Source organism: Chiloscyllium plagiosum, unplaced genomic scaffold, assembly GCF_037043375.1.
Source record: "Chiloscyllium plagiosum isolate Xiang-an unplaced genomic scaffold, Cpla_swu_hap1 HiC_scaffold_38, whole genome shotgun sequence".
Classification (NCBI taxonomy): Eukaryota; Metazoa; Chordata; class Chondrichthyes; order Orectolobiformes; family Hemiscylliidae; genus Chiloscyllium; species Chiloscyllium plagiosum.
In genome coordinates, this window is record NW_028270176.1 from 55,343,193 (window position 1) to 55,356,343 (window position 13,151).

General features: G+C 41.2%; 1 gene segment (V, D, J or C); it reads right to left on the reverse strand.

Moving 5' to 3' along the window:
• Positions 1-528: 528 nt before the first annotated feature.
• LOC148139518 (Ig heavy chain C region, membrane-bound form-like) lies at positions 529-12,933 on the reverse strand. The segment is given in 6 exon segments: positions 529-993; positions 1,133-1,260; positions 4,091-4,420; positions 4,875-5,183; positions 7,135-7,446; positions 12,888-12,933. Coding segments are annotated over 6 exon segments (1,134 nt in total).
• Positions 12,934-13,151: the final 218 nt, after the last annotated feature.

Below are 13,151 nucleotides of genomic sequence, written 5' to 3' on the forward strand. Positions count from 1 at the left end.
GCTCCATGAGATTTATGTGTGAGAAAAACTCCAGTTCTGAGAATCCGCCCTTGGATTGTGCACGTGTTGTGTCTGAATACCTGACTGAACGTTGACATTTTTGGCTGATGAATGTTTCGTTGGGCGCTTTAGGTGGCGATTCCTGCATTACTAACCCAGGCTGCCCTGACATTGGGAGTACTTTTAGTTTAGACAGTGTAGAGTAAACTTTCAAACTCCGTTGTCTGCCTTTTTTCGGCTTCTGGTGGAACCTATAAAATTATCATGAGGTGACCCGAGGCCGTGACCCTTGGTGCATAAGCGGAAATGTTCTCTCATCATTCTGCCTCTGGAGTGTTCCATCAGGCATATCGTGTGAAAGATGTATTTACATCAGTGGGCTGCATGGTAGCGCAGCATTAAACTAAATGACTGGATAAAATACAACCAAACAGAACAAGTGAAAGTATTTGGCTGGGAAAGGAATAGGATGTGGGTAAATGTATTATTACTGACTGGCCTTGAAGAAAGAATTAAGCAAACTCAAGATTAGTGCATATTCATTCGAGATTTATTAACCATTTCAGAAAGCATTTTTATCCAAAAGGTTTATTTAAAAGCTAACAGAAGTGAATATAATGGCTGGATGCCACATTGAGACGAGAACACATGCGCTGTGAGCTGGGAATTTTCTGTACATTAGTAACAGTCACAAGAAAGGGAATACAAAGGCTCATCAGAAAGGGTAGGCAACCATTCTGAGTAAGGAACAAATAAAAACAAAACAAACGGGCTTCAAACAACTGGGAAGCTACAAATTCTTCCAACCACAACCATCTCAAAGATATCAAAGTAAAAAGGAAAATCCATCAATAATTGTCTCAGTTACACGCTGATAAACTGAAGTAATCTCACTGTTAGAGTCAGCAACAGGACAGATTGGAGATTGGGAATTCGGAGACCTTGATAAGCAGATCAGGAAAATCAAAGGGGTCCACAACTCATTCACTTAACCTGGAAAAGAGAGAGAAAGCAATGACGCAGATGTTTATGATCAGGGACTTGCAGCTTAAATGTTTATTCAATGTCACACTTCGAGATTTCACAAAACATATTGGGCTGCTTGGCGTGAGAAAGATGTGATTATTCTCACCTTCACCAGAGTGACGGCAGCGCTGTATAAAATACTCAGGAAGAACAAGGTGATGAACGTGGAAGCAGTTGTCCAGATGTTGCTGTTATCATCCTCATAGTCTTCAATCCAAGTGCGATCTATTGAATCTATGAATATAAAGCCGAGAGAACGCATTTAGATTGTTTATTGATCCAGATCGATCTATCTGCATCCAAGTCATGTAATTGGAGACCATTACATCTTCATAAAGCAGTCAGGGATTTCTCAAGTGTGACTCTTATCTGTATCTATTAGTGCATTATTGACTCAGCAAGAAATTACAAATACTAAGTGCACATGTTCTTTCTTCATTGTCCACGTCAGAACGTTTTAAATTATTTTTCTTTTCATCTATTATTTAAGGATATTATTATTTGAGGAATGCTTATTACGAATGATGATTTTAATTATATCATTATATTTTAAATATAGGCTGTGACAGCACTTTAGTTGAAAATTGTGGCCAGCACTGAATAAAAGTTCAAATGTGATTCTCATCTTTTATATTGGTGACCAATTGCTTGGCAAATCATGATTATAAGTGACATCACAGTCAGGACATTGCTTCATATTTTTGTTTGAAGGATCTGTATATTTAGGAATATGCTTTTGTACGTGTGTCCCTTAATTTATTTGATCTACTGCTTGGTGTGTTTGGTTTCCCTTTAATGTTTGTGTATGTGGTTATAAGAGTCTCTTACTTCACTCTTGCCCATGTTGGAGTCTGTGCATCAATAAACATATTCCTGTTCCTTTACTGCTGGTGTGCTCATGTGTTTGTGCACCTGATTTTTTGTCTTTTCACAGTGTGTTAGCATCATCATGCTAATATGCCACTTGTTGCTACCTATGCTTATCTTGTAATGTCTTTGTGAGTGTTCACTTTTCATTAGTGCTGTCTAAAACGTGTGCTTATGTGTCTGTTTCAGATCCTACCTACACTGGGTTATTTTCATGTTTATGCTTAATGAATGTTAGCATGCAATGTTATGTTTTGATGGATATTTATATTTATATGATGATGTTTGCTTGTGTGGCAATCTTTCCCAAACCATCTCCTGATCAGCTTGTTTGTGCTATTGTTTGTGGATGCTTGCTGATCCTTGTGCCCATTATCCTTATTTAATAAACACCCCTCTATTTGTTCATCTATGCACTTGTGTGTCTGCATGTAAGACTCTGAATGTGTGTGTGCGTGTGATATTGTATACATGCTGATCAATGTGGTTTAATAATAACTAATTAAGCTGCCTCTGTCATCGTATGTTTGTGATTCTGAAAATGGGAAAATAATGATATTAATGTTTATCTCTGTGCACTTACGTGCCTGTGTGAGTTGACATGTGGGAGGACATTTTTCGGAATTTGTATCTGTGTGTTCATGTGTGTATGTCTGTACGCATTGTGCTGTATGAATGTATATGTATTCATGCCCATTTGTGTGTTACCGTGTGTCGATGTTTCTCATGGTTATATGTGAGTACTCCTGTTCATTTGTGCAAATGATTTTCTTTTGATGTATGTGAGTTTTTGTATGAGCTTAGGTGAGTGTTCAAGTACCACTTGTATGTGTGGCTCTGTGCGAGTATGCGTGTGTGACATCTTATCTATATGCACATTTGAGTGTGCACATAAATATGTGTCTTTCGGTGAGAGCCCCGTATATGTGTCATTACGTGTGTATTTGCGATCATCTCTCTGTATCTGTTCTTATACCAGACTGCAATTTTTATTATTCTAATTTATTGTTCTAATTTTAATGCATTGCCCATAATTAGATTTGACATTGGTGTTACAGGAAACATTTCCCATCGTCGTGCAGAGATAAGCGTTTTATGAGCAACTCTTCTGTTGCAGTGATAGAACTTCTGTCTCTGAGAGAAAAGGCGTGAGTTCAAATCCCCACTGCCCCAGAGATAACATTTCTGAATATGTTTATTAGAAAATGTCTACTTGTGTTCTGTATGTGAAACAAAATGATATCAGGTATTCGAATACCAGAATTGATCCCATGTGCTCCAGAAAACTGAGACAAAACTATGGAATTCAAACTGGGACGATGCAAACACCAGTTTTGGATTATGGGAATCAATGTTAATCATTTGTCAACAGAGCCAAGCGTGTCTAACATGCTTCAAAGGTATTGTTTGCATGGACATTTTAAATCTTTAGACAGTAAGCAAGAAGCTGACTGTCCCTGTTAGCAACTGGGTTACATTACAGAGGACATCTACCATGAAAACTCTGCACAGCGAGCAAGAGGACAGACCATTCATCGTTCCCCTCCCCTCTGCTCCACAACAACTTATCTGTTGATTCTCTTTGGTGTGAAAGTGAAGCTACATTCTGTCAACTCATACGCTGGCGCAAAATCCCTGGCAGTTCCCCAGAAACAGAGGTTACATTCAAACTGTTCTGCACTCTTTATGATTGGTATGTTCCAATCAAATTTAATTTTAAAGTGTCTTAAATTTACATTTCCAATTGGTGCAATTTGGCAGTTTAAAACTGACATGAATTTTGTAAGAATGTCAAATGGGGGGAATCAAAAACACAAAGTTCAAAACTCGTGCCCTACCCTTGACATAAAATGGACATTGTCAGATTTTGTCACAGAGGCATTTAGGATGAATAAGGTACTTGGTGGAATCCTGCAATGAGTGAGCTTTACTCTGTCTCTGACCCAGGGTGTATCTGAGCAGAGAACATTAACTGCACAAGACACTCGTCCTAGACCTGTTAATAATCCACTTTAACTACACAGATGCAATGTAAGTCAGAGTGAGAAATAACTAATTCAGTATTTAACTCACGACGGGAGGAAAAAAAAACTTTATTACTTCTGTTGAATTATTAAATGCAACTTTGAGATTTTTTATTGACATGAATTAACAGTGTCCATCAGTGCAAGTGAAATGTTTACAAAACTCGGTTTACCGCTGGATTTATCGACTGTTCTGTTGATGATCTTCAATGGAATCGCTTCATGTCCCACCACACAGGAGTAAGAAGCACCGCTGGCCCACTCCTCCGCTGTAATGGATAACAGGCTGTAGATGAAGAAGGAAGTGTTGTCGCTCTCCGCCATCACCTCGGTGTTCTTGTAGTTACTGGGATTCACCGGCTTGTCATTGTTTGTCCACTTGACGAAGATCTCTCGGGGGGAGAAACCTCTCACCAAACACGTGAGGGAGAGAAACCTCTGAGCGGAGATTTCTTCTGTTGGTGGCAGGAGGACCGACACTGATGGCTCCAGCGGATTAATCACTGCAGAATATTTGAGACAAATATAAATCAACCAAAACATCCTGAACCAATATCACAATTTCACTAAATATTTAGGTAAGCCATTTTTAATTTGGGATTTATTCACTTTCGTTTTCTAAAGGAGCAGTATGGTACACATTATGTTCAGTTAAAAAAGGAAAGTTTAATGTGAAAGTTGCCTCCATTTTTCCAGCCCACAACAAGGTCATTCTGTCCAACTGTCATTGCTGATAGTGACATCACAACCCAGGCTTCTTCCCACTATATCTGACTTAATCAGAATACAATATCCTTTGGTCCATCTTTTTCTGAATCAGCTACTTAGCTATCCTGCCTTCAGATGCATCATTAATGCCCCCAATGGTGTTTGTTCATTCCCAATCAAAGCCTGCCATTGATGTAACTGGATCTGGATTACACATGGGATCCTTTGTGCTTTAATCTCACCGCTCACCTTTCTCCTTGTGGATGGAGTCTCTCAGCGGAGTCGGTAGATTCTGATGGTACACCACACATTCAAAAGTAACACCACTCAGCCAGGCTTCAGTAGAAATGTTTAATTTGCTGATCACGCTGTCGGGATTCTGTCCAGGCTGCTCAGCAATCTCTGATTTCAGAGGCTTATTTTCTTGTTTCCAGGTCACGTTGACTCCAGAAGGAAGATTGGACACAACGCAGGTTAACGTCACCGTCGCCTCCAGTAAGACTTGTTCTACTGGCGGTGGGAGGATTTTAACGGTGTTAGGGTGGCACTCGGTATCTTCTATGAAACAAAAATCAAAGTCAATGAAAAATGCCTTTTTATGATACAAACAGCCAATCTTCAGATTACTTCTTCACAGGGTGAAGACACCACCTTCAAAATGGCAACTCCAACTATTGCTGAAACGATGCTTACTATTGTTGATGTATTTTGATCTGTGAAACATTTGTGATTACCTATAACATACCCTGTGTAATTATTCCTAAAGAACACTGGCTTTGTAACAAGTGAAACCTGTGAAAAAAGTAAAATCATCGAAGATACCATCATGTAACCCATGGAATGACCTTTCTTTCAGAGTTTGTCTCTCACTTAAGACCATCTATTGATACTTGTGACAAGAGTAATCTGAATAGAATGAGTTCATTTCCATGTTCATAACCTTTAGGTGCAAGTGCTGCTGGTCACACTGACTGCCAAATCACATCCCAAATTTTCGACAAATTATAATAAATAATTATTATTCTCTTTGCAGAGTTCTAAAATGTTACAGGAGCGGTGAACAGCCATGGAAATTCCGTTCATTATATTTAACGTGATTAAAAATACTTTGCGTTATTGGTGTGATGTCATTCTCTAATTTATGTCATTGTTCCTCGTGGGCTGTGTTTGGAGTAGATCTGAAAACAAGACATTGAGTACAGCATTGGATATCGAGAAGGACCCCCATCTCCTTAAGTCTTTCCCTCCATTCAGTTAATTCAGACCTGGTCTGTACTTTCACTTTATTTACCAAGCTGCGTTTTTTAATTTCTTCATAGAGCAGGGGAGAAAATAAAACAAAAGCGTCTTAAATTAATCCACAAACGCGATGGAAATGTGCACTAATTTTATAGATATCCCCTACTCACTGTGTAAACATCGCCACCCCAAACCAGGCTAAATCAGCCTGTCTTGAGTTCCTAGTTCATTCATCCCTATTGTAGCATTCTTACCAGAATTTATTCTCTTGCCGCATCCTACATAATTACAGAGAGCATCTTAAAGAAGCTCAGTGAGATCACATTTATCCCAGTTCATCAAATGTGATAGCCACTTGGTCTGTGGTCTGATCCCATAAATGAAGTTAAAGAGCTCAGTACCAGATAAAAATCGATGTCGTACAATGTCCAAGGCCAACAGGTCATTCCTGAGCAGGGAATGAAGCATTGAACGCACTTTGATTTATTTTCAAGTAAGGGTCACTGCATATTTTAACCACGTCATTTTGAGACCCCAACATCATAAGATAGAGGATCAGAATAAGGCTGTTCGGCCAATCCAGTGTTGAGATCAGAATGATGCTGGAAAAGCACAGCAGGTCAGGCAGCATCCGACGAGCAGGAAAATTGACGTTTCGGTCTAAAGCCATTCTCCTGCCTTCTCCCCGTACTAAACAAGAGCCGATCTATCTCTGGCTTGAGTATACACAATGGCCTAGCCTCCACAGCCCTCTGCAGCAACATGTTCCACAGACTCATCACCCTCTGCCTGAAGGAATTCCTCCCCATCTCAGTTCTAAACGGTGCCCCTTTGACCCTGAGACTGTGCCCTTGGGTCCTCGTCTCGCCTACCAGTCAAAACATCTATTCCGTCTTCACTCAACCTCAGTCTCTCAGTATTTTCTATGTTTCATTCAGATATCTATCCAAAATCCCCCTCCACCCCCAAACTTATCCTTGAAGCGGCTATTAGACAAGGATTCAGCACTCTGAATGCCTCTCCCAGCATGGTGAGGCAACAAACTATTTAACAAAGCTCACTGTCTATATATCTATCTTCAACAGAGAGGAAACATGCTTTTCTGACGTGCCAAAAAGGTTGAATTATGAGCAATGCTAATGTAACACTCAAACTGAAATGAGATACGTGGCATGTTGGGAAATGAGAAGCTGCACTGTGCTGTTTACTATACCTGATAAATTAGTGTGTTTGATTCACATCAGAGTTCAGAGTGATTTGTAGCTCTTACCCTGGAGTGCGGTGATGTTTTTACTTTGAGTGTTCTCTCCATGAGTGACCTGGCAGGTATAGACCGCACTGTTGAACCATTCACCATAAGGGACCATCAGCCGACTCGTCACCGAGAAGTTCCCGTTCGCCTCACACACGGGAGACGTGAAGAAGCCAGAATCCAAGGGTCGGCCATTTTTCAACCAACTCACGGAGATTGACTTCGGATGGAACTCGATGATTGAACAGACGACGGTTGCAAACTTGCTGCTTGCGATTTCTTCACTGGAGCTCACAGTTCGGAGAAGGGTTGGTGGGAGAGGATCTGGACCTTTAGGAAACACATCGCATAAATTATCTGACGAATTTCATAACAAATACAATCAGTTCTCATATATCAAGGTTTCTTGTGGTTAATGGATACAGGAATCATAATTGTGCAGAGTGCTGGAGAAGCTGGGATCCACACAGAAAGATAAGCAGGGCAAATGTGAAAGGCCAAACTTAGAGGACACAGCAAGGGTGTCAAGGAGGCATAGAAACTATAGGCCAGTAACATCAGAAGGGAGATAGCAACGTTGGATGGTATTCGTTTTAATGACAGAGTGTGATGAACAAGGCAGACGAATTATTGGCATAACTGAAGAAATGATGGTATCATGGAGACATATTGAGAGCCGGGCAGGAGTGGCTACTCAATATTCCAGGATTTAGTGCTTTCAGGCGAGACAGGGAAAGATGGAAAATGATGGGGGCGGGGGTGCGCGGTACAGAATGTTGCTTCTGTCGCAATTCTGACAAGAGTATTTTAGGCTGTAAAGAGAAATGAAATCATGGATACCTCCTCGAACAAATGCAAATGGACAGTACTTCAAAACCAAAATACAGCAAACATAACTACTGGGAGAGCACGATAGACCTTACCATAGGTCCAAAAGACCAAGTGCAAATACATGGGCAAATTTCAGAGAAATGTAAATTATATTGGGGAATGAGAAGAGCGGTTTTTAACTTCCTCAGCATAGGTTTGGATATTCATTTTGTCAAAAATTTGGAGGGAGCAGAATTCTGAAAATGCCCCCAGGAGAATATTTTGACAAAGTATGTGTTTAATACAGAGAATTTTAATCCAGACCTTGCAAGAGAGTGGTGAACCTGAACTTAACTTTACGGAATGAAGTCGACCCAGTGGGTAAAACATCAATGGGTAAAATCAGTTGGATTTCAGATTGTACTGCAAAGGAATAGAAATTGGCTCAAAGTTCTGAAAAGGCGAAGGACAATTTTAGTAAGATGAGGTAATGACCTGACTGACCAGAGTGGACTGGAAGCTGACACTTATTGCTAAATCTGAGTGAGAGCAGTGTGACACATTTAAGAAAGAGATAGGAAAATCACAGGGAGGACATTTCCCACGAAGCCACTGCGTGGGACCAAGAATGCAGCGGGCTCTGGACACCAAAGGGCATGGAGGGGGAGATAAAGAGAAACAAGGGAGGCTTCCGGTCGTGACTGAAATCTCACAAAACATTAGAAATTAGTATGGAGTACAGAACGTACAAGGGGGAGTTTGAAAGAAAAAGGAATTAGAAGAGCAAAAGGGACCATGAGAAAATAATAGCAGTCAAAATAAAGGAAAATATTTTTAAAAGTTACAGGCTCATTCATAATAAAAAAAAATATTTGGGAAACAGTAATGCCCATTAAGTGTTGTTATTGGAGTGGAGCCGGAGGATTAGGTTGTGGTCAAAACGAATGTGTTGTGTCAGTGTTCACTAGTAAGAGGGACAATGTGGGGACCGAAATCATGGAGGAGTGTTGTGATGTGCTTTCAGAAATCAGGACACATGCCGTGATGTTCTGTGTTTTCTTGCTGAATGAAAAGTGGTTACATTTCTAGGGCAGATGAAAAGTATACCAAGCTGTTGAGCGTTGCAAAGGATGAAATAGTTGGGTTGCTGACAATAATTTAGAATTCCTGGCTGGCCACAGCAGTTGTGCCAAGTGAGTGTAGATCAGCCAACGTTGCACTGTTATGCAGGACAAAGGAAGGGATAAATAATGAAAACATTGATCTGTCAAGCTAGTCTCAGAGGTAGGGAAACTATTGAGAAGTGAAATTAGTCTTCATTTGGAAGATAAATCAACAATTTTCAGCATGGTTTTATTGAGAGGAAGTCATGTGTAACAATTTGATAGTAGTTTTCAGAGAGATAACTCGATGTCCAGATGATAGCAATAATCAGAGCCAGTGGAATCCGAGTTAATTTGACAGATTGGATCTAGAACTGGCTGAGTGGTGGGAGCAGGGGATAATAGTCATCGGGAGTCTGCGTGACTGGAAATCTATGTCTCCTGGTGTTCTGTAGGGATTAATGTTGATTTCCTTGCTATTTCTCTTACATACCAATGATTGAGACTCAAATTTAGGAGGATTAACCAGTGAATTCACAGCTGAAATGAAAACTGTTATGTTGGTAATTCATGAGCATAATGGCTTTAGATTGCAGGAGGATTGTGTGTGAAGAGAAGTTGCAAATGGAAATTAATCCAAATAAATGTAAGGTGATGTAATTCGGCAGAAGAATCTGTGAGGTATGATGTTTTAAATGGTGGAACCCTGGAAAGGACTGAGGATCTTTGGTGCATGTACCCACCGATCCCCTATAGTACTGTGTCGTCTGGATAAAGAGGCTAAGAAAGTGGGAGGATATTTGCTTTTATTAGCCTAGACATTGACAATGAAGAGTAGGGAGATGATACTGGAACTTAATAGAACACTGGTTAGGCCACACTGAAGCATTGTGTGCATGTTATCGAAGGAATGTGATTACACTGGAGGCAGTATTGATGAGATTTGTCAGGATCTTGCCTGGGTTGGAGGGTTTTAGTTATGAAACTAGATTAGATAGACAGGGGCTTTCCTTGGAGCAGAGGAGAATTAGGGAGAAGATTATCATGATGTCTAGAATTATTTTAGGCATAGACAGGGTAAACTGGATGAAACCTTTCCCCTTGATGGAGAGATCAATGCCTCAGGGGCACAGGGTGAAGATAAGGCCTGGAGCTTCCAAGTGGATCTCAGGGGAAAACAAAATCAAACAGAGGGTGCTGTTAGCCTGGAACTAAGCACCTATAAGTCATGTAGAGACTGAGCCCCTCATAATAAGTATGAAGTATTGAGATGCATCCTTGCAAGGGCAAGTCACACAAGGCAATGGATCATGTGCTGGCACATGAGACTGGAACAGTTAGGTGGCTGTTATTGATAGGCATGAACTGGTTGGATCAAAGGGCCTTTTTCCCTGTGCTGTATAAGGTGATTCTGTGAAAACGGTCCTAAATAATGCCTTATTCATATTAATCCCAGATGCTCTGTTTATCTCAGCTCCCACAACACGTACCTGGACATGGCATTTCTTTGCTCTTGTGTGACCCGCTGTGTTGAACCTCACAGTAGATTTTGCTGGGTCAATGTACCGCTGACTCGGGCAGGGTTAACTGGCTGCTCAAGGTGTAGGTTCCCTTCTTGTTTCTCACTGATGGGTAAGTCTTCAATCCAGTCGTGATCAGCTCCCCTCCTTTCTTACAGGTTACCTTGGTGACGTCAGGGGAATAGTCCATCGCCAAACAACCAAAGATTGCAGAACCGGTGTTGTGCTCCTGACAGGAGGAGACCAGGCCATAAAGCGTGGGGGGAGACGGTGTCTCTACAATAGAATGACCAATTGAGCATGTTAGTTTCTATTAATTTGACCTTATCAGTTACTCAAATGTATCCTCAGCTGTAAACGTATGCCAGTATGCTCCCGCTGAGTCTACAGCATAAGTAGAGTTTATTTTTGATTCCTACAATCTGATCATGATCATTGGTTCCCTCTTTAGAAACATGCCCTCGACCTTGACCATTGCCATATAATTTCGGAAGAAGAACATCCTGATGCCACCCCAGTAACTGTTTGAAGATCTCATCAACTGACACTTTCATTGGATTGCTGTGAAGAGCAGTGAAGTTTCACAAAATACAAGCCAAGGAAATGCAGATTCATCGAAATTCTACAGTGTATGCAAACAGGCCATTTGTCCCAACAAGTCCACACCCACCCTCTGAAAAGTAACGCATGCAGACCCATTCCCCTACCCTATTATGCTACAGTTAACCCTGACTAATGCACCTAAACTCCCAATCACTGAACACAACATTTGCAATTCCCCCAGCTTGCACATCTTTGGACTGTGGGAGGAAACGCACACAGACATGGGGAGAAAGTGCCACCTCCACACAGACAGTCACCTGAGGTTGGAATGGAACCCGAGTCCCTAGCACTGTGAGGCAGCAGCACTAACCACGGAACCAGCGTGCTGCCCCACTAGATGCTGTGCTGCTGGAAATACCCAACAGCTGGCAGTACCCCCGGACAGAAATCAGAGTGAATCATAGAACATAGAACATTACAGCGCAGTACAGGCCCTTCGGCCCTCGATGTTGGCCTGCCCTGTCATACTAATCTGAAGTCCATCCCACCTACATTATCCCATGTACGTCCATATGTTTGTCCAATGACGACTTAAATGTACTTAAACTTGGCGAATCTACTACCGTTGCATACCCTTACTACTCTGAGTAAAGAAGCTCCCTCTGACATCTGTCTTATACCTATCTCCCCTCACTTTAAAGTTGTGTCCCGCCGTGTTTGCCATCCCCATACTTGGAAATCAGGTCCAGTGAGCCTTCTTCACTTATCAATGCAAGGCAGAATGTTCTCTCTGGGAGGAAGGTCCCTGCAGCAGCAGCACAGGCAGGAGCTGATCACTGGGACGGGGAGGGTGGCTGTCACGGCTGAACTCATGCCAATTGGCTGGAAGTTAAAACATCTAATTGACAATTATCTGAATTCTGGAGGCCTCTGAAAAATGGAGGACCATTAAGGTTCAGAGACTTTGGAGTGTTACAGCTGAGTATTTACGTAAATGTGATTTGAGAAATGAAAAAGTAATCTTTAACTTTAATAACTATCAAACTGATACGCAGTTCACCACCAAACCTCATCTTTCAGACTAACCACTGCACTTACTCTGCCGAGACCGAAATTTCCACTCACATTGACAAACCCTACCCTGCTATACACCCATTCATGCCCGAAACTCACAACCCCTATCCCACGAAACACATCCAAGGCAATCCATGGAAATGCTTGGGAGCATAGGCAGGTCTGAAGCACCTCAATAGTTTCAGTTCGCCAGGGAAAGACCATTTATCACGATGCTCTGCTTTCTGTTAGTCAGTCAATCCTCTATCCAATTCAATACTCTACCCTTAACTCCTTGGATCTAACCGGCTAGATCAGTCCCTTAAGCAGCACCTTGTCAAATGCCTTCTGAAGTTCAGATGTACAGTAGTTTCTGTATCCCCATTATCCACCTTGCTGGTTACATTTTCAAAGAGCTCCAGCAGGTTTGTCAAGCACAACCTGCCCATCATGAAACTGTGCTGACACTGGTGAATTGATCTTTGTTTTCCAAGTGTTTAGTTATTTCATACTTTACGGTTGACTGAAGAAACTTCCCCACTACAGAGGTTAAACTCACTGGTCGACAGTTTGTGAATTTTTGCCTATCTCCTGTTTTGGGAACGAGTACTACATTATTAATTTTCCAATACATCAGTACCGTTCCAGAATTCAAGGATTTTTTTGAATATCCTAATTAACACATTCACTATCTCTGCTGTTACATCCTTTAATATGATATACTGCAGACCGAGGGTCTGACCTGCCTTTGATCCCATCAATGCACTTAATAGCTTCTTCCTCGTCATCGTACTTCCATCATGATCCTTTGCAGTTGTTTTAAATTTTGGGAAGAAATTATCTTGCACTATGAAAACAGAAAGTGTTGATTTACCTCTGCCATTTCTGTGTTTCCCATTATTACCTCGCCATTTTCATCCTCTCAAAGGCCAAACTTTGCTTTCAGCATTTTGAAACTTTTTGACTACTCAGAGAAGTGTTCTTTATCATTTCTTATGTTTTCATC